At 36.0% G+C, this 21,679-nt stretch overlaps 3 protein-coding genes across 4 annotated transcripts; 1 reads left to right on the forward strand and 2 right to left on the reverse strand.

Moving 5' to 3' along the window:
* Positions 1-145: 145 nt before the first annotated feature.
* Positions 146-5,335, reverse strand: LOC130433930 (cytochrome P450 2J2). The gene is made up of 9 exons (XM_056763738.1): positions 5,021-5,335; positions 4,770-4,932; positions 3,856-4,005; positions 3,143-3,303; positions 2,838-3,014; positions 2,507-2,648; positions 2,242-2,426; positions 1,918-2,059; positions 146-605 (listed from the first exon to the last, which is right to left on the reverse strand). The coding sequence occupies exons 1-9, from the start codon at positions 5,201-5,203 to the stop codon at positions 430-432; spliced, it is 1,479 nt and encodes a 492-aa protein (XP_056619716.1). The 5' UTR covers positions 5,204-5,335; the 3' UTR covers positions 146-429.
* A 408-nt stretch (positions 5,336-5,743) lies between these two features.
* On the reverse strand, positions 5,744-9,874 carry LOC130433929 (cytochrome P450 2J4). Its single transcript, XM_056763737.1, has 9 exons — positions 9,439-9,874; positions 9,125-9,287; positions 8,870-9,019; positions 8,624-8,781; positions 8,324-8,500; positions 8,097-8,238; positions 7,810-7,997; positions 7,558-7,699; positions 5,744-6,718 (listed from the first exon to the last, which is right to left on the reverse strand). The coding sequence occupies exons 1-9, from the start codon at positions 9,619-9,621 to the stop codon at positions 6,543-6,545; spliced, it is 1,479 nt and encodes a 492-aa protein (XP_056619715.1). The 5' UTR covers positions 9,622-9,874; the 3' UTR covers positions 5,744-6,542.
* A 4,426-nt stretch (positions 9,875-14,300) lies between these two features.
* Positions 14,301-17,785, forward strand: LOC130433927 (cytochrome P450 2J2). 2 transcript variants are annotated; one of them, XM_056763735.1, is made up of 10 exons: positions 14,302-14,693; positions 14,785-14,897; positions 15,108-15,270; positions 15,386-15,535; positions 15,657-15,817; positions 15,950-16,126; positions 16,338-16,479; positions 16,569-16,756; positions 16,914-17,055; positions 17,526-17,785. In XM_056763735.1, exons 3-10 carry the CDS (start codon positions 15,108-15,110, stop codon positions 17,699-17,701), a joined length of 1,299 nt encoding a protein of 432 aa, XP_056619713.1. In that variant the 5' UTR covers positions 14,302-14,693; positions 14,785-14,897; the 3' UTR covers positions 17,702-17,785. The 2 variants fall into 2 exon arrangements, with proteins under 2 accessions (XP_056619712.1, XP_056619713.1); XM_056763734.1 differs by having other exon boundaries at positions 14,301-14,897.
* The last annotated feature ends 3,894 nt before the right edge of the window (positions 17,786-21,679 follow it).

Here is a 21,679-nt window from a genome sequence, read left to right on the forward strand (position 1 = left end):
ATATCCAGTTACACAGTGTTTAATGTTTATAAATCTAAGATTGAAAGTGCGTAGGAAGTGCAAACAATGCTCACTCTGAAAAAAGATGTATGTGAAGGTTTGCAAAGAAGCTTTATCATATTTTTAAAGTAACTGAACACATAGCAAAAGCCAAAGTCTTTTATTTGTCACATACACATACAATACTGTGTGTTATGTATTGTGAGTATTCTACCTCATGATACACTGTAAACCAGACGATGGAAATTGGGCGCAGGGGTTAGAGACAAAGGTTTAAAAAAACCTGTTTAGCAAGTGTATATATCTTAAGTGTATATCTTATACAAGAAACATGATATTACATGTATATGTATAATGCCCAACCTGTTCAAATTGTTAGACAATGTATATTGAAATGTTCATGTCCTGTGGGCCTGGAGTCCATGTCATTCATCTCAGGTGAGCACAGAATTTGTATGGAAGTGGTGCTTGTGTGAAGCCCACCACACTCTCCAGACTGGCCTCTTCACCAGGTGGAGGACTGAACTTGAAGGTCTGCAGGAGGATGGTCAATATGATGAAGAGCTCGATGTGAGCTAGGTACTCACCAGGACACTGCCTTTTGCCTGTAGAGGAATCATAATAAAAGTAGTTTTACATGCAAAGAGACAATTACAGATTAAGTATTTGTTTTTAAACCAGCATAACCAGCATGTGAATTAATTAATCTAGACCGGTCAGATCCCTGTAACATTCCAGATGTTTCTACACTGTAAGAAAGTGGTAAAACTCTGGCAGCTGGGGCTTTTGCAGCTTTAAATTACAAGATTTTCTTGGAAATTTGCCATCTTTTCTGTAATTTGCCTTTTTCCATACCAATCTAAATAAAACAATAATCCTGCACACTGTCATGCAAACATGTCAAAATGTATTTTTTCATACAACGTTTCAGTCCCATGACAGTGTACCATCAGGACCAAAAAGCTGCATGAAGAAATACTCTTTAATATGTTTGCAAGACTGACAGTGTACGGAATAATCATTTTTTTTATTTTGAACTTGACTCAGTCTTTTCAACGCACCAGTAGATTACCTTCAGGTGTGCGAGGGTGAATGTCAATAAAAAAGTATCACTGTAAAAAATCACGTAAAAAATTAACAGTTTTCATATGTAAAATAACTTGGAAAAACATGTCATTTTACACGAGAAAATGGCACTTCACTGTAATTTACTGGTCGACCAGCTGCTGGAAAATTTTAATTTTTTACAAAAACAAATACATTTGCAGTCTTTTTCTTTTCTGTAAGTATTTAAAAAAAATGTGAAAAATATGTAAAATATAACAGTACAATTGTATCAAATTACAGGGGTTTTTTTTACGGTTCCTTGCTTATTTAATATTACTCCACATATCAAATCTAAGTTTGTACTGTTAGATATTGTTGCTGTCGGGCAGAAACATTGTGCCTTCAAAATTTCTACTTTCAAAAGATTGTTTTTAAGATAATCAAACATTGTCTTGTCAAGGTTGACAAGCTCTTTCTAATACTTTGTATTGGTTGCATTTTTAAAAATCCCACAAACAAACATAAAAGATAACCTATAGCATGATGTAAAGAAAACATAAATTGTGAAATTGTACACGAACATCACATCTTGAGTCTCACAAGAACTCTCAACTCAAACGGTGGTGAGCTTTGCCAAAATACGGATGTATTAAACACAGGAACACAATTTTTTTCTTCATCTGAGCTGTGCCATCCACATTACATTTAATAACATATGTCAGCAATGACATCATATGTGCTATAAGGAAGTTTTGGAGAAACAGATGAGAAAAAGTTGATACTTAAATGAAACACTTGAGATCATTATGATGCTATGCAAGAGCATACTGAGGAAAATACACCCTGGGATGATACTTGATTAAATTATACCTGCTGAGAAGGCAAAAAAAGCATTCCTCCTGCGGAACTGGCCCTCAGAGTCTAGAAAGTGTCCAGGGTTGAAGGTGTCTGGTGATTCCCATTCATGTTTATCAAACAGCACTGATGTCAGATTAGTGATCATTACAGTCCCCTTGAAGAAAGAAAGGAATACAAATATAAGTGAGGATTAGAATTTTCTTAATGTTCATTATGATATCTTTGTTTATCCTTCTTGTTTGTTCAATATTCATTATTTGCTTAAATATTTTATTCCTTTACCACAATTTTTGCTTCACAATCGCTGATATTTTATTTACCCCTGGTGCAGTTTACCTTTGGTATAAAGTAGCCACCCAAAGTTGTGTCCTGTCTTGCAACTCGAGACATATTAAGCGGCACAAGGTTTGCTTTCCTTAAGACCTCATGGATGACAGCGTTGGTATAAGGCATGTTTGCTTTATCTGCCGCAGTCGGTAAACGGGAGCCAATCACCTGCTCTATCTCTGCATGAAGCTTCTCTAATGGATGAAATATTTTCGTTGGTAATGAAGAACATTACATAACATAATATAACATTATAAATATAACAACATAAAACCTTGAACATCGGAGTACTTAATGAGGTAAAGCAAAACCCATCGGAGAATGTTGGTTGTTGTTTCTGTTCCGCCTTCAAACAGGTCGACCATGCACCACACCAGACTACTCATTGTAAACCCCGCGTCAATATCATTCTTTCTCTAAAGGTCACAATGAAATACAGGACAGGGAGAAAGTAGAATTACGGAATATGTTACAGAGTCTTTCTCAATAATTATAACAGTTTTGTACTAAGCAACTTATTTTGACTTGAAGAGATAAAGAAAATATTTCTGTGTATTAACACACAAACCACCAAAACTCACAAAGTTTAACACCATGTTTTTTACCTTCTCTATTTCGGAAAGGTACGCGTCAATATAATCTTTAGGATTATCATTGACCCACTCTGATTTGTGCTGCTCGACCTTTTCTTTCAGGAACAGTGCTAAATCTTTATAGTTTGAGATGATTGTTTGATGAGATCCTGGTAACCACTTCATTATACTGGGAAAGGCTTCATAAAGCTAGAAAAAGATGAAAGCTGTGTTAAAATGAGTGCTTCAAGCACTGTACAGTCAAGTATTTTTTTATTTTATTGTTTTGTATATCCAAAAGTAGTGAAGTTGTCTTTTCATCAATGTAAAAACTCTACCTGGTAGCAAACAGATCCTGTCAGAAACACAGACTCTGCGCTCTTACGTAGACATTTCTGGAAATCAACATCATCGTACTCATAGCGATGACCAAACACAAGGGTACCGATAACATTGGCAACTGCATTGTTGATTTTGACCAGAGGGTCGAACGGGTAACCTGCGTTACAAGTGCAAGACATGGACAAAATGAATCTTTAACACTCTTAAAAATGAAAGGTTCCTCATAGTGATTCCATAGAAGAAACATTTTTAACAAATCATTCAGTGAAAGTTTCTTAAAACAATCGCTTTCTTAATTGTTTATTTTAAGAATCTTTACCCACTTTAAAGAACCTTTTGTGAAACAGAAATGCAGATGTTAAAGGTTCTTAATGAAACCATACAAATATGGTTCTTCTATGGCTTTATTTTTAAGAGTCTAATGATATATGAGACTATTTCAATACTTCAAATGTTAAAAAACTGACCATCAGCCTTGTTTAACTTTTCTTAAAAAAAAAAATTTGGGGATGTTACTGTTATTTTTACATACTGTCATTGTCCTTCTGAAACATCAAATGTCCCATATTTGCAAAACCCAGTGACGAACATAAAGGCTGACTAATAAAAATGATTTATGGCAAAAAAATAAAATCCAAATATATGATATGATTATGATATTTCAGTAGGACAACAGTGATGCTAAAGTTTCAAGTTTCTGAGCGCTTACCTTGCTCTTCTTTAAAGGCTGCACTCAGGAAGTAGCATTCTCGCTGCAAATGTTCTTCCAGAGTTTTTTTCCCTTCTCCAAAGTTTTTTAGATGACTCATAGCAAACTGCTGTTGCTTCCTCCACGAGTAGCCATTGTTAAAGGATATTCCTTTTTCATTTATGAGACAGGGTCAAAAATGTTTACCAAATGTAATTTAGACCAGTGTTGTAATATCAATACAGATTCAAAATGTTTTGTTTGTTCTCTTTCTTACAAACGTTGGTCTACGTATTAGTATCTGGAAATAACTAAGTACTGTATTTGAAATGTCTATGCACTGATCAGCCGCAACAATAAAACCGCTGACTGTAAATTCAATAACTGTAAAGTCATTATGAAAATGTTTAACTGGGGAAGAGATGGCAGCTGGATGCATTGTAAAAAAAAAAGCAGACCAGCGGTGGCAGTGCTATGCTCCAGGCAAGATCTTCCTGAAAAACCTCCCTACAACTCAACTGATCATCTATGGGTTATGCTGGACCAATAAATCGGATCCTAAGAGGCCCTACAGTACATTTTCTCAATTCACACTACACACGTTTTAGATTTAAGCTTTTTAGTCAGATAAAGTTTCCAGATTTTCAGCAATGGAAAAAATTGACATGAACTGACCTAAAAGTGAGGAGCCAACAGTGCTAAGCACTGGGCCACCATACTTGTCTTTGTTTTTGTTTTTGAGATTTTGGTTTCTACTGTACAGTAACTGGCACCTTGCAGGATCTGCTGTTAATGTCTTGGTACCAGATGACAAATGATGTTCAGAGACCTTGTGGAGTCGAAGCAACAAGGTGCAAGGAGGCGGATCTAAAATAAATTTGTCAGGTGGTGGTTTAGTGTTGTGGCTGTTCATAGTAGCTGACACCCATACATACCTTGGCCTTTATAAAGCGAATCAAATAGAGGAGAAATGGGACGGCTGATGAAGTTTTCACCCTGAGTGATCAAAACCTCCTTCACCATTTTATATCCAGACACATAAACAATCTTGTCACTTCTATATCTCAAGCTAAAGATGTTTCCGTACTTCGCAATCAGCTGAAAATTATAGGAAGTAAATAAATCAAACATGTAATTTCTTGATTTGCAATTTCACTACATGTAATAATATTATTAAGTGTCTCACCTGGTCCACGGATTTGTAGTTAACATCAGTGAAGACGTTTCCCAGGAAGGGTAGCGCCCAGGGTCCTGGTGGAAGATTCGTTGGATTCTTAGTTTTGCTTATACTTATAAGCAACAGGACTAAACAAACGACAAACAAGCAAGCTTTGAAATCTAGACTCTCAAATAAGTAATACAAAATCATTATTAAATCTTCAGGAAGCAGGCTCTTTCGTAGTAAACTGTAAGTGCAACAGCCAGACTTTTGTTGCGAAGGGGGCGTGAGATCGAATGCATACGCTCGTTTTGGAGGAGGAAGGGAGCTGAGCCAATTCTTTGCAGTTCAGGGGCATTAGAGCAGACGGGAGCTGTTACGAAACCCTGTTATATAATGATGATTCCATAAAGATCTCAGTGTAAACAGCCCTCCCCATACCAACCTTTGTGTGAACTCTCCAATTCCAAGTAATAAATTATGGCAATTGCACATTCTTAACTTGAGAAGACAGGTGAGATAAGACAAATGGCACATGTGAATATTTGTGTAGTGTATCTATAAGAGCCGAGTTCCTGAAGCATTAAGTAGTCTGTCAAGGGTCGTGGGGAGATTTCAACACCCTTGTGTTGGCCTCTTCCTGTAATTCCTGTCTGACGTCCGGTTTAAACATTTCAGATTATTCACTTGTAAAATCATTTGATTTTTGAGGTTTTAGGTGCACATTTATTTAAGATTACATGCAAATACTGCATTTAATTAAGTAATGTTTATTGAAAAATTGAAGTATGTAAAAGGAGTCAAAGACTCAATATGTTACAACATTTTTTTACTAAACAAAAAGAAAGTAAAACAAACAAGGAGTTTGTCTCTGGTCGACAGGATTCGAAATACTCATTCCGTACATTGTAAACATGTTTTTATGAACAAAGAAAGACAATTCTCATGGGTCTGGGGCCCCAGTATGGTACATGCCTCATTTGTTGCTCGGGAACAAGTCACTTTGTACTGTGAAACATTCCTTTACTTGGCTAGACATGTTTGGTTATAACAAACTAAAAGAATGTTTAATGGTATAATATTAAATAAAAAATGTTTGCTCTGTAATTCTGTTGTTTCCATTTCTTACTTCCATTTAAAGAAATGACAATTCTGATTATGGAAAACTCAATCCGGTAAATTGCTCATATACTCATTCACAAAAACGCATTTAGAATTAAACAACCCAAAATAAAAATGATGGTAACGTTGTGTTTATCCAGTAGATGTTATGCAAGAATAGAAAAAAAACAATGTAGTTGTACAATATTTGTTCTTTGTTGACTCTTCATCTGCAAAGATCCATCATCATAAACATCACATCTGACTCTGTTTTTATATATAGTTGACTAAAATAGATGCTTTAAATAATAATGCAAAAAAATAAAAATAAAAATAAGGTTATAATACTATGAGTACATTAAGAAAACAATATACTGAACTATGGAACTTTACAAATCATGATCCTTTAATTGATCCTAAAAGAATTGCTATTTTCTTTTCCCAGAGTCTAACGTGGGGACAGACAAATGCGGAACGGAGTAGGAGCGTATGTAAACCATATCTCTCCGTCCAAACTGGGCTCCTCTCCTGGACATTTTGAGATGGTGAATTGCTGCAGCAGGGAGGTGAAAAACAGGAAGAGCTCCATACGGGCCAGCTGCTCTCCCAAACACGCTCTCTTACCTATGACCACATCAATCAGACACGCTTAAACATTATAATGTGAAACCCATAAAACAAAATGACACGACAATACTTACATGAAAAATTAGCAATATACAGTATGGCTTTCAAGGGTTTATTATGCTGCGCATTCTAAATAAATTAAAGACCATAGATAAGAGGGTTAAAGACATGAAAATACATTTCATAATTGTGACTACAGAATGTCATGATCCTGCCTCACCTTGTTATGCTTCTCTAGTCTTGTGGCAGGGTCATGACAGTCCCACGTGTTTTGTGTGGAATCATTTTTTGTTTATGATGGCCATGCGTTCTCCTGTCCCGTCTCTTGACCTCGCCCCCTCATTTCGCTTCCCGCCAGTGTTTGATTCCCCACATCTGCCTATTGTAATTATACCCTATTAGTTACCCTATTTAATGCGCTTGTGTTTGCTGTCCTGTGCTGTTGCGTTTTGATACTTACCTCGTCTCCAGATTCTTAGACTCTGTCTTTTCTAGTTCATGAGAAGTGTTTATTTTACTTTATACTGTTCTCTACAATTCTCCCTTGTTTTGTTCCCTTCTGAGAAGTTTTTTTTTAAGCTTACCATTGTTCAGTTATCGTTTTCCCCCTTCGTGAGTTTTTATTTTGTTAATCAAGTAAAAAAAATGTTCCTGCTGCTTGCGCATGGGTTCTCTCTCCTTGACCGAATGACAGTATAAGTGGGACATTAAGCTTCTTTTTAAAGTTTATATGATCATTGGTTATGTCTATTTTAAACCTGAAATCACTAAATTGACTAAAAACAGGCACATAACGGATTGAGAGGTTATTTCAAGTATTGTTGGCAAAATGTTACCTGCTGAAAATGGCAAGAAAGCCCCCCTCTTCCGAAACTGGCCTTTATCATCCAGAAAGTGTTGTGGGTTAAATGTGTGTGGTGTTTCCCATTCATCTGGATCATAGAGAACTGAAGACAGACTGGTTGTAACGGCTGTACCCTACCGACAAACAGAAGGAAAATTATTGGGCAACAATCCTTACAGCACATAAAATATTTCATGAATTTTATTCGGACTACTTTGAATTCTTTTAGAATAGATTAGAATACCTTAGGAATGAAGTATTCTCCTAGCATGGTGTCTTTAGCAGCAAGTTTAGGGAATCCCAGTGGCACAGCATTACCCAATCTTTGTGTCTCATGGATGACAGCATCAGTGTAGGGCATGTCAACTCTGTCAGCCAAGCAGGGTTGACGGGACTGGCCAATGACTCTGTCTATTTCTTCCCGGACCTTTTCTGAATGGAAATAAAGTACAACATTACTCGTCTCATTTATGGAATATTTCAGTCCTAAAGTGACGTAAGATTAAGAATAAAGGACATTTTCACACTCACCCTGTATTTCTGGAAACTTTATCATATAGAGCAGACCCCAGCGTAATGTTGTCGTTGAAGTTTCTGTCCCAGCTTCAATCAGGTCTAAACAAGCCACCACTAACCCTTCTATATTAAAACCAGCCTCAGGGTCACTCTTTTTCTGTCAAAAGTGGGAATCAATAATGATTCATTTATAATAATAAATTGAATTGATAATAATTAAAGAAAACGTTAAAATTAGTGACCATCTGTATCTCTGTCAAGTAGGTGTCTATATAGTCACGAGGGTTTAAAGAGTCCCAGTCTTCTCTGTGTTTTATGATCTCTCCTCTCAGGAAATCTGTGATCTTCTCATAGTTGGCAAACATTGTTTGGTGGGGGCCAGGAAGGTAGTCAAAGAGTTGAGGCCACACATTGTACAACTGAAACAAATTAGCACAAATAGTGAAGAAAACAGAGTTTTCAGAATCGCAAAGACATTTAAATGAAATTTAACTTTTAGCTTAAAAGTGTTTTTTTCTTAGAATGCCATTGCGAATTTGTACCTGTGTTCTAGTTTGGCCTGCTAGCTGAATACATTCAGTGTCAAGGCGTAAAATGTTTTGGTAACGCTCATCATGATAGTCAAAGCGTTGTCCCAACACCAAGCAGGCAATGATATTTGAAATAGCACTGTTTATGGTGACCTGAGGATTAAAAGGTCCTGTCGGAGAGAAAATAAGAACGATGTTTATGTTCCCTTTTGCACAAGTAGTAGACACATAACTGTGATTTAGGTATTTAAGTCATACCCTTTTCCACCCTAAATGCATCACATAGGAAAACACACTCTTGTTGGATGCTGAGCTCAATGGCCTTTTTCCCCTCGCCGAAGTTCCTCAAATGAGAAACGGTAAACTTCCTATGCATGCGCCACATGTATCCGTTACTCAAAGCTATACCTGCACGTAAAAAATACATTTGGATAACAAATACGAGAGAATAAATATGGGGTTATTTTAATTTGCCACCTTTAGACACAAAGTCAATATTGTAAGTGAACTTACCTATTCCTTTAAATGTTTTGTTGAACATAGGAACATTTGGACGCTCAACAAAACCATCATTTTGTGCAACCAGGGTCTCCTTTACCAGTTTATATCCTGAAACGACTACTACTTTCTCACTGCCCACTCTCAAGCTAAAGATCTTCCCATAGACTTTTGCCAACTGAAATGCAAATATACTACGTATAACACAGAACACATACAAAACCATAAATGCTTTACATTACAAACCTTTATTGCTGAGATATTTATCTACAAAAAAGACAACATATCAAATATGTAAATTCCTACAAAATAAACATATTTGTTCTTACCTTATCCATAGTCTTAAAATCCATTTCAGTAAATACAGTTCCAAGGAATGGAAGAGGCCAGGGTCCTGGAGGGAAATTTGAAGGATTCCTGTTTTTGAAAACATCATACAGAACCAGAATAACTAAAATTAAAACCATCCAGCTCTTAAAATCAAGGCTGTCGAAAATGAGGTGTAAGATCATGGTTTTAAAGATATGGCAGGTTCCTGTGTGTATCTGTGTGTTCAAAAAATATTTGACCAGCACTAGGAAAAGTGAACATTGGAGCGGAGAGACATTATATAAGCCACTCCGAATTCCAGGAGGGGAGGGAGCCCTGTAGAAATACAAACATTTATCAAGAGTTGCCGTTTGTAGATATGAACACTGGATAGTGTAAACACATGCTACATCAATCAGAAAAATGAACAGTTCTGCTAAACAAATAAATAAACAAAATGGCGAAACTGAAAGCTTTTTCGTTTCATCAATGGATTTGAAATGTGTAATCTTTTCCAATGCGGAAGGGAGGAAACACCACATGTTTTCCTTCAGTGCTCCTCAGTTGCATACAGCGAAACACACAGCGAGACCTGTGCCGAAACAACATGTCTCATTCCACTGCTTTTTTTAAAAAGTCATAGACTAGTATCAGTAAGGAGTGTGAATATGTAATGACTTTTTTGTGATTAAAGCACAAAATGAACCTGAGCCTGCTACTGTGTAAGGTTTACTTAAAGCTTGCAAAACCTAAATCAGTGTTATTTCTGACTCATTGTTTATAATGCAACGTAACTGTTAACATTAGTTAATGCATTAGCTAACACGAACTAACAATAAACAATTATTCTACTGCATGTATTTTTTTGTGGAGGTTAACTTCAGACATAAATACATGTTTAGCATAACTTTGTAGCCTAATCTCAGGTATTATGTATAAATAAAATTATTATTTAAGTAAAAAAGAAATAATCAATAACAACAAAATGTTATCAAATATTGTTTTGTAATTTTCTGTATGGGAGTCATAAAGTCTGCTTAAAACAGCTTCAGCAAGGATAACAAATTTGTTCAGTTAAAATCTGCAATGATTTGTAAGATGAATGTTTAATCGCAATGCCATGGGGTTTACAACATACAAATATTTAAATGCAGTTTTTAACAGTGACAAATGTTCTACACAGTTGTTATATACATAAATATAATGCATTTACATAGACATTAAAACACTATCAAAACCATATCTCACCATCCAAACCGGGCTCCTCTCCTGGAAATTTTGAGGTGAATTGCTGCTGCAGGGAGGTGAAAAATAGGAAGAGCTCCATACGGACCAGCTGCTCTCCCAAACACACTCTCTTACCTATGAGCACATCAAACCTATGAGCACATCAATCAGACACGCTTAATTCATTACATACTTTTAAAGAAGTTAAAAATGCTAAAAATGTCAAATGTTTTATTCAAAAACATTGCTGTAATTAGAAACTGCAACCTACTTAAATTAAAAAGGTCTTAAATTTATAAATGTAGTGGTAAAGTCCTACTTTTTCCAGCTTTGACCTCTTGCTAAAGCCAATATTTTATCCAGTAAATTTTTTGAAAAAGTCATCCACTCTTATCACATCTAGATTGGACTATACTGCTAGTCCCTGTATTACGGGATTGGTCAATCAGCCCTATCCCTTTTACAATTTGTTCACAACACAGCTGCCAGACTCATAACAAGTACCTAAATACGTAAGCATATTACTCAAGTTCTACGCTCCCGACACTGGTTGCCCGTGTGCTAGAATTGATTTTAAAATGATTTTATTAGCGTTTAAAACATTAAATAGTCTGGCTCCGTCTTATCTATCTGACCTTCTAACTGAATATAGGCCCATTGTTTCTCTTCGGTCATCCAACCAGAGTTTACAGAGTTTATAGAGTTTCCCATGGGAAATTCAGTTGGAATTACAAATGAAAATCTGGTACCTATGACCTGATGAAGATACTTCAATATTACACAATTAATTTGTTTTACATTAATGAGAAATAACACTTTCAATCAACACCATTGTATTAACTAGTGTAATATACATTAAATGTGTTGGTCTGACACACAAAAATTTATTAAGGAAAATTAATTTGATTCAACACAATCGGATCATGTGGGACCGATGTACACTTTCAAATTAAGTAAATCCAATAAAAAAAATACAGTGCAAAGTCTAGGTTAAGAGGGATGATCGTGCTTTTTCTGTTGCTGCCCCCAGACTTGGAATGCATTGCCCCTTTCCATTAGAACAGCCTCTTCACTTTCCACTTTTAAGTGTCTGCTGAAGAAATACTTCTTTGATTTAAATGTTTAATTTTAATGTTAAATTTTGTTTATGTATGCTGTCTTTTTTTAAATTATTTTAAATCTGTTTGAATTGTACAGCAAATTGGCCAACCTCGGTTGAATCAAATAGTGCTACTTAAATAATCTTGACATTGAAATTGATGTCTTTGAATACCTACCTGGCCCCCACCAAACAATATTTGCCATCTAAAGAAAGATCAAAGATTTCCTGAGGGGAGAGATTAAAAACACAAAGAAGACTGGGACCCTTTAAACTCCCTATTTCTCTTTTTGGAGTCCTCTAAGGTTGCTTAAGGCAGATAAAAGGGAGAAATTAAAACCCAGTGTCAATCCAGGTCATCTTTCTCAGATCTACCCATTCCTTCTTCCAGTCCTCAGTTTCTTTATATTTTGGTACAGGCTCAGACCTGATCTTATACTCAAACCAGCATTTACAATAATTTAAACGCTTACACCACATGCATTTTAGCACAACTATTAAGTTGTTCTCATTTACATATTTTCCATTTCTGTTTTCAGACAAATAAGTGTTTTGAAAGGATGCAGTGACCCATTGGTTGCAATTCGAAATCTCACCTCTAGATGCCACTAAATTACACTGGACCAATGCACTAGACCTTTAATGAATATAGTGTAACAATCAATGTTCTAAAACTGGCCATGTGCCAGTGTTTTTGGTACAATTTGTCAGCAAAAGCATTACATTATTTAAGCCTTGGACCATTCCAGTGTGTTTACATTAGAATTGTTCTTCCATGTAGAGGCAGATTTCCAGATGAAAGGCTCGGGTAATAACATTATACATTCAATTTAATTCTCCTTTAGCTTATTCTTCTCACAGGTAGTTCTGTTCATTTTCATCTTCGCCATTTACATTTATGCATTTGGCAGACACTTTTACCCAAAGCGACTTGCATTGCATTATCCTATACATTTATACATAGGTATTTGCAATTCCCTGGGATCGAACCCACAACCTTGCGTTGTTACCGCAATGCTCTTAACACTGAGCTACAGGAATGCTGTATAGCTTTTAACCTTACCTTTTAACCTTTTGGTTACCAACATTTTTCACAACATCTTTTGTGTTTTGCAGAAGACAGAAAATAAGACCTTTCGCAGGGTGACAACAGGGTGAGTAAGTTATGACATCATTTGCTACCTGATTGTGGACACACTTCACTGTCTTGTTTTTGATACGATGATTTCGATGGATGTGTTGTTACACAACAGCTACCAATGTTTAATTTGCTCTTAGTGTAAGGTTAAAAGCTATAAAACCAACTTGGATGTGTGTGCTTTTCAGGGAGGGTATTATCTCATGCAGATGCTGTAACAGGGTAACCCATGTGGTCCTATCTTGTCCCATGACTTAGTCTACTGCAAAAACTACTGTCTGGATATCACCCTCTTAGATTTATTTTCAAATCGCTTCCTCTGGAGGCCCAGTCCAATTACCCCATGATAAACCAGCTGCAACTACAGTTATGTTCACATCCGTTCCATCAATAGACCTGCCACCGGGATACCCTCCATAGCACATACCACCGTTACTTTAAACCTCCATCCCATTTTTCCCCTACCCTGGCACCCACTGACCAACCAGACACAGCCAGTTAGTGTTTTACAACGCTAACCCAAAAGCCACATGATCATTTCTATCCTTATCATATCTTTCCACCTCTCTGTTGATGTCTGAAATAAAGTCAAACATATGGAATGAGTATAAAAAACGTTTTCTTTTTTGTTAAGATGTCTTTTATTTGGGTTCAAGCTTAAACCTGCTGATACCAGTTCTGTCATTCACCATCCGTTAACACAACTCCAGACACCATTTTAAACCAAACATGATATTGTACCCTTTCTACTGTTGAGGAATAGTTAATAGGCAGTGAATAAAGGTTAATCGTGTCTGGATACAAACTGGTAAAGGAACCCCTGATTGGCCAGATTGACTGCTTTGTTGATCTCCCATTAGTTCCTCTGTTAAACAAGATTGTTTAGGGAACAAGTAGCATTGCATCGCCCGGTCCCTCATCAGCCTTTTTTCTCTAGATTTCAATAAATAATAAGCCTAAAACATAATAAAATCCTAACGTAAACCCCATCTTATGTAGGCTAAGGCACTTTAAGTGAATGTGATAGCAGAGCCTTTTCAGTATTAATGCCGAATCAAGTTTACATTTCTAAATACATTTAAAATATTTATGATCTACATAGAGCACAGTTTTATCAGTTCCATAGTAGTCTCGATTGTTAGACTTCAAAATAAATTGTTGTCATGAGGAATTCCTTAATTGTACCTGTTATTCTTCATTTTTGTTATGGACAGAATATACAAGACAAGCAAAAGAAGAAAACAACATCATGTTGAAGTATCAGTCGAAAATACAAAACAGATTGTTGCTCAGTTTTATTTGAATCATCGAACAAAACGCCTTAGATATCATAAGTTATCATCATTTCATACAGCAGATGTCGCTGTGCGCACTCGCCTCTGGTTTACTTACTTGATAAACGACAAAGAGCGCTCCCATGTATTATTGTGGCCTAGTGCCCTGTAGTCTGCACTTCCTGACGTCACCAAATGTGGACTCAGGGGAGGTCCACAATACCGGAGTGTGCCATTAGGGACCGGTTTACGAAAGTTTAGGTTCACGAAAGTTTACCAGGAAACACTAGACCTGTTCGACTTGATGCGGCGCCGCAACATCAGACAGGCGGATGACATCAAAGTACCGCGAGAGCGTTTCGAAACCAAATGAATTTAGAGTTTTTCGAATCCTTCTCGCGGTACTTTGATGTCATTCACCTGTAGGATCTTGCGGCGCTGCATCACGTCGAACAAGCCTACTATAAACAGTGTTGAGATTGTGCGTCATCGTGTTTTGCTGCGGATATTTAAAGCCATATAAACGCGTTGAAAATGGTACTGAATAACTTCCTACCTATTGCGTCGGTGCTTTGGTCACACACTGGTACTCTGTTGCTGTTTTGCTTCCTATTTCTCTTGATCGCAGACCAGCTGAGAAACAGAAAACCCAGAAACTACCCCCCTGGACCCACACCTCTACCTTTTATCGGGAACATCTTTCACCTGGATGCCACACAACCTCATATTCACCTGACGAAGGTAATTCACAGTGTATGTACATGTGCAGCTTGTTCAGCCTGTCTGTATTTTGACAGCATTTTCTGTAAACAAAAATGTTTAACATAGTTTTTAATTTCTTGTAAGAATAAATATAAATGTGTATATACATATATTTTCTTATTATTTTCATCCCTTTAATTCTAATGATACGGTTCATTATAAACCAATCAACACCAATATTCTCTACAGATGTCTGATCACTATGGCAACATTTTCAGCATGCGTTTTGGAAGCCTGAACACTGTTATTGTGAATAAATACAGCATGGTAAAGGAAGCTCTTATCGGCCAAGCAAACATTTTCACAGGCCGTCCAAATAATGATGTGCTTAAAAGGATAATGAACTGCCAAGGTATATATTCAATTTCATCTTAGGGGAATTCACAATGGATGACTTTAATCATTGCCTTACTTATTTCTGATCATGTAAATGCCATGGGATACCCCACTGTGATGTTTGCCAACAGGTGTAACCTTCAACAACGGCTACAGCTGGAAACAACATAGGCGTTTCACTCTCAGTGCTCTTAAATACTTTGGTGTGGGGAAGACGAGCCTGGAATGTAACATCATGGAAGAGTATGAATTCCTGCACAAGGCCATCATGGATACTAATGGTACAGTGTAGACAGAATCTTTTGGATAAGTTTTTTGAAGTCAGAAATGGGATTTATTTATTTGTTTAAAGACACAAAAACATATGTTAACTGATTATTTTTATCACATATATCCTCTTAGGGGTGGCATTTGACGCCCATTATTTTATTAACAATGCTGTCTCCAACATCATCTGCTCCATGGTGTTTGGAAGGAGGTTTGAATACACTGACCAGAGGTTTCTAAACATGCTCAGTCTGTTGTCCAAAACCCTCAAACTACAAGGATCAGTGTGGATACAGGTACTGACGGGCACATTGTTGATTATTATAAATCTGACAATAATGTAATGCACACCAGTAAAATGTCACAAAATGAAATACTATTGTGAAATAGGACGCGTCCATTCTTCAGCTTGTCGATTCTTCTTTTAGCTTTACGGGGCTTTTCCACATGTTATGGATCTTCTTCCAGGACCTCACAAGGAACTTTTCTCCTGCTTCGAACAAGTCCGTGCTTTTATTAAGGAAGAGGTTGACAAACATTATGAAGACTGGGACCTTTCATCACCCAGAGATTTTATTGACTGCTATCTTAATGAAATTCAAAAGGTATTTTGCGTATCATCTTACAAAAAAGAATGGTTAGAATGTTTCTGTGTGCTTTCTTGTGGCTCAGTGATTAGAGCATGGTGTTAGCAACGCCAAGCTCATGCGTTCGATGCCAGGGATTGCACATACTTGGAAACAAATGTATAGTATAATGCAATGTTAGTCGCTTTGGATAAAAGCTTGAATGTAAATGTTAATGTGTTGTTTTTAGAGAAAAGATGATCAGAAGGCAGGATTTCATGAAGGGGGTTTGCATTACTCCGTTCTTGATTTGTTTGTGGCAGGAACCGAGACCACATCTACCACTCTTCTGTGGGCCTTTGTGTACATGATGAAATACCCGGAAATCCAAGGTATTCTCCAAATTCTTCCAAAGGGATTGTTGCAACAGTGGTTGTATGTCTGTTTCTTTTCATGGGTAAATTTTTGTTTACACATTCAGAAAAGGTTCAGATAGAAGTAGACAGGGTAATTGGACAATCCCGCCGACCCAACATAGATGACAGAGCTAACATGCCGTACACCAATGCTGTCATCCATGAGGTCCAGAGAATGGGTAATGTTGTGCCCCTCAGCGTGCCAAGAATGACCACTGAGAATACATTATTAGGAGGATATTTTATTCCAAAGGTGAGATTACACCATATTTACAACTACCAGATTGTATCCTCACTACAGCAATATTCTCAATTTAAATATGCAGAACAAAATCTCTTTCTGTTGGTGTCTGTCTTTTGTAATGTTGCATCTTAGAGTGTCTGATGTTTATGTGCTTTTGTATTTAAAGGGTACACAGATCATTCCTAACCTGACATCAGTACTGTCAGATGAGACAATGTGGAAGTCACCATATTTATTTGACCCACAAAATTTTCTCAGCACTCAAGGCAGCTTTGAAAAACCTGATGCCTTTATTCCTTTTTCAGCAGGTGAATTTCTTATATTTTGTAAACAGTTCTAGATAAGCATGTTACAACGGTAGTTCACCCCAAAATAAAAACATTCAGTCATCATTTACTCACCGTCGTAAAATGTCAAACCTGTATGACTTTCTTTCTTCTCCGAAACACAAAAGAAAATATTTTGAAAAATGTAGGTTAAAGAAAACTATTGGTCCCCTTTCACTTCTTTTGCATAGACACAAACCAATGCAAGTCAATGAGGACCAATGGTTTACTTTTACCAACATTTTTCTAAATATCTTCTATTGTGTTCTGCAGAAGAAAGAAAAATCAGGTTTGAAATGTCAATATGGTGAGTAAAACATGATAGAATTTTCATTTTGGGGTGAACAATCCCTTTTAAGTGAAATAGTACTGAGGTTTATTGTGAGAGTTTATTTTCACATTTGCAACCAACTGTATGCGCAATATGAATTTAAGTCTTTTCTTCCTCACAGGAAAACGGTCTTGTCCAGGAGAAACGCTTGCCCGTATGGAGCTGTTTCTCATCTTCACATCTCTTCTGCAGTCTTTTAATCTCTGTCCTCCAGTTGGAACACAAATAAACCTGGATTTTAAATTTGGGATGACCCTTTCCCCAAAGCCATTCAGAATAAGTTTTCCTCCCCGTTAGCAGAACAACACTTTATGGTACTGCAGTGCGTCATGTTTACATTGCCGATCAAAGTAAAAAATAAATTTCACCTTAAGTACTTTACTTTGTGCATTCTAAATCAATATTCATGCATACCACAACTAACAATTTTAATAATCAGGCCTAATTTTTTTAGGTAACAATAAACCAAAAAAGAACCTTCTGGGAATGTTCTGTACAGGTTCCCTTTAGGTTATTAACTAATAGCATTAAAGATAGACTTAATTAACATTAAGACTTACTGTGACCCTTCATTAAAAATGTATTTTTTTAAAAGCACCATACAAACACAGATGAAAACGTTACACTATTTAACTCTTTAAATATCTAAATATAAATAACCAACACTGTGATCCATAGACAAGCCTGGTAAAACATTACCATTACCAGGCAATTTGGGCGCGCATGCACTTCGTTTTTCTGTTTTTTACCATTTTCCGAAGTCTGCATTCAGGTCTTGAAGCAAATTACGAATCAGGTCAGTAAGATTAGAAAAAGTGTAGAACTTGAACCAATTTTACTTTAAAGGAGCAATTACAAGCACATTATCAATATCGCAAACTTATAAATCCCATGTGTTGCATCACAGGGTTTTTTGTATGTATTTATTGATACTTATTGACAGTTTAACAGTGTTGAATCATGGATTTAGTCATCTGATAAGTGTAACATGAGTTCAGTTATTGTAAGACAGTACATAAATTACAACTGCGACTAAACACTACATTAGTGACAACATATAGAGGCAAACACTTCTGTACTTCAGTTATGCAAAAGTGAACAAGAAAAAACAAGGGAATAAGAGGACATCAAGCACTCCCAACATCAAGGGAATTGTTGCAAGACAATTAAAACCATGCTTCTCAGGGATGGGATGTATCCATTGGAACTATGCTGAAGTTGGGGAAACACTTTTTATTCACCCATCTGTGATATCATATAGGGTAATAGGAATGATAACCCTAGGAATTATATCATAATAGATAGCATTATGATACAGGGGGACACTGTCACTGCATGTTACACTGTCACAATGATTAAATGTCACATATTTGTTAAAGAAACCATCTACATTTCACTGAAAAATATATGCAATTTGAATGTGTTTACTAAAAAACAAGGATTTTCTTTGCAACTGTTAGTTCTCAGTGCCATTTTAATAGATAGGAAAGATTATGGAAACAGCATTCATATTTTAAGCAGTCAAATTGATTTCCTTTATTATTACGAGTTCCCACAAACGCATGCTGCAATTAACCACCGCATAACTACTGAGTGGTATACACTTTTCCTTTGAGATAGTGCTTTAAAGATTATGGGTGAAACTGGCAGAAGTTGTACTGCAGAGTTAAGTGGCTGGCTCCGACAACAACAGTATATATGTATTGTTTATAAACAAGTGTTTTATGGCAATACTCTTTGCTAAAGGTAGGATTGTTAAAATGTCATTACAAAACTCAGGAACAACAAATGCTTTTCTTGGCTGCACTGACAGCCAGGCCAAACTTTTTGGCTTTAAGAAGAGTGTGATTCCACGTCTTGCCATGAACAAATGACTGGAGAGACATCAAAGAAAGCATTATGTTCTACTGTAGGTTATTCTTTATATAATCAAATGCCATATACTATAGCTAATACTATAGCTTGTGGAGCTATACAGATTATGTATTAACATGATTAAAATATTATATATACATCACAAAAAGATTTAGAAAAGTAATGCAGGGAATGCTCTAACATTTGGACAAAGCTAACAGCAACTGATAAATGTGGTTAAATTAGTAGTATTACTTTTAGTCAATTACTTCTAATCATTGCATACAGAATCCAATTATACAATGAATTTAAATGTACTATGGTTGAGAAAACAAACACTAAAGGGCATATGAAAGAAGGACTTACCTAAATGTAAGTTAATAATTCAGGATTCATTTAAAATTATGAACAGGTGCTTGACTAGCCCTGCTACAGCTTATACCATTGTGTTTATTAAAGTAAAGTCTAGTAAAATTCCCAGATCCTACTGTGTTCCCTTATGAAAATAAACTTTTAATTAAAACAAATAAAATGTCCACTTTAGTTAAGCCATTGTAACTATAATGTAAGAGGGTTATACGTGAGACACTTATCCCACGAGACGAGACACGAGACTGGGTTCACGAGACGAGATGAGATTTTTTGACTTTTTTTACAGAAATCCTCAATGATGAATTTGTCTTTTATTCACCTAACACAAAATGTAAAAAAATGTAGGCATTATAAAATCAGCTTGTACTTTATGAAACACATTAAACTTCTATTTTAACTATTTATATCATGCAGAAATAAACAATATGTTAACACAACAAAATGTTTGGTCACAAACTCAAATGACAGTCAGTAATTGCACAAAATGTATTCTTTGTTTTCTTAACAGGTGTAACTATTAGTAAAGAGGTGTGGTTGTTTTCTCAGCTTTTGCATAGCTCGTGTCAGCAGAGGTGGCACTCATTTCACACTGTCAATCCTCCTTCCTCCACTGACTGAACATAGCCTCCAGAGAAACAGTTTGTACTACATAAACACATCATGTTTTATGCTTACAATCACTCCATAATGCCAATTGCATAAGGAAATTGTGTTATTGAGACTTATCGGATCTTGTCACACCCCTACAATTTAACCATGCTGTTGCTTCAGTCGCCAATAACCAGAGTTAAGCATGGTTTTTGTAGTGGAACTGTGGTCATACAAATCTTCCAAAAAACCTGCTTTCTACACTTTCATTATGATAAAATCATGGTTGATTTCCTTAAGGGCTCATAGTACACTAAAGATTATATTAATGTAATATATAGTGCTGCATTTTATTGTGCTGTAATATACTATATTATTGTTTCATTGGGCACACTCATCTCTTGCATGCTATTTTTGTCAAAGCACAAGCTGTTACTATTGCCGTAGAGTTTACCTGTTGCCTACAGCACCACTCTTTGCTCGACTGCCATATCTGAAGCAAGACACGTCCCCTCATTACCACATGGACTCAGAACTGTAGAAATAAATAAATGTAGAAATTAATCAATGTGAAAATATATTAATGTGAAAATAAATTAATTTACATGTAAATACACATATATTAGCACAAATGCATAAAATAATTACAAAAATAGACAAATAAATAAATAATAAATATTTATGTGTTTTCGCTTTTTTACATTTTGTTCAAGGGTGTATTGTTGTATTTATTTATTTTTAATTTTGGCTTAGTTGAGCCACAGCATGTGTTTTATAGTCATAAATATTATGATAAACATACCTAACAGATGTTTACTTTGTCCCAGTGTTTCCCAATCCTGGTCCTGCAGTACCAATTCTTATTGGTACTGCAATGTTAGTGGGTCTCAATATTCTTCCAATCGTTGGTGCACAAACACATTGTACACACTCAAAAATCATATAAATCTGTAAATTTGTTTCGTTAAAATAATAATAATTTTTGTTCCTTTGGCATCTGATTGTTGTAAGTAACAAACATAGCAGTTGCCCAGCATCTCTTTTGTGCCATGTTCCTTCATATTGTAAGTCACGCTATTTAGTCATGTTTGCTCTTTTTCTTGTGTCAACAGAAGCTATAATTATACCCCAAAGGCTCTTTTAAGAGCCCTTTCCAAGAGCATCTTTGACTTACTGTAAGTACATGTATGTGACTTGGGAGACTGTCAGACACCCTTCTCTGTATTTGGGTTTAAGCCAGTTGAAACAATGTCTTGATGCAAGTTAGTTATCAGTAATTCAGTAAAAATCAGTATTAAGCAAACATTTTAGTGTCCTCCATCTAGCTTGCCATGTTCACCAAAACATATTGTTTGATCAATAATTACTGTTGAAACTAAATGGATCTCGAACTGATACATCTCACTCATATTAAGTCATGTTTGCTCTTTTTCTTGTGTCAACAGCAGCTAAATAAACTGT

Source organism: Triplophysa dalaica, chromosome 13, assembly GCF_015846415.1.
Source record: "Triplophysa dalaica isolate WHDGS20190420 chromosome 13, ASM1584641v1, whole genome shotgun sequence".
Lineage (NCBI taxonomy): Eukaryota > Metazoa > Chordata > Actinopteri > Cypriniformes > Nemacheilidae > Triplophysa > Triplophysa dalaica.

What these genes read in the sequence shown, in the direction of transcription:
- LOC130433930 (XM_056763738.1), bottom strand. Translation starts at nt 5,203, where the DNA reads ATGATTTTGTATTACTTATTTGAGAGTCTAGATTTCAAAGCTTGCTTG. An exon ending in CAGGATCTGTTTGCTACCAG is followed by an intron (nt 3,015 to 3,142) that starts GTAGAGTTTTTA and finishes ATCTTTTTCTAG; the next exon opens with CTTTATGAAGCCTTTCCCAG. An exon ending in GTGGCTACTTTATACCAAAG is followed by an intron (nt 2,060 to 2,241) that starts GTAAACTGCACC and finishes TCTTTCTTCAAG; the next exon opens with GGGACTGTAATGATCACTAA.
- LOC130433929 (XM_056763737.1), bottom strand. Translation starts at nt 9,621, where the DNA reads ATGATCTTACACCTCATTTTCGACAGCCTTGATTTTAAGAGCTGGATG. An exon ending in TGCATTTAGGGTGGAAAAGG is followed by an intron (nt 8,782 to 8,869) that starts GTATGACTTAAA and finishes TCTCTCCGACAG; the next exon opens with GACCTTTTAATCCTCAGGTC. An exon ending in CAGGCCAAACTAGAACACAG is followed by an intron (nt 8,501 to 8,623) that starts GTACAAATTCGC and finishes AATTTGTTTCAG; the next exon opens with TTGTACAATGTGTGGCCTCA.
- LOC130433927 (XM_056763734.1), top strand. Translation starts at nt 14,691, where the DNA reads ATGGTACTGAATAACTTCCTACCTATTGCGTCGGTGCTTTGGTCACAC. An exon ending in ATCTTAATGAAATTCAAAAG is followed by an intron (nt 16,127 to 16,337) that starts GTATTTTGCGTA and finishes TGTTGTTTTTAG; the next exon opens with AGAAAAGATGATCAGAAGGC. An exon ending in CTTTATTCCTTTTTCAGCAG is followed by an intron (nt 17,056 to 17,525) that starts GTGAATTTCTTA and finishes TCTTCCTCACAG; the next exon opens with GAAAACGGTCTTGTCCAGGA.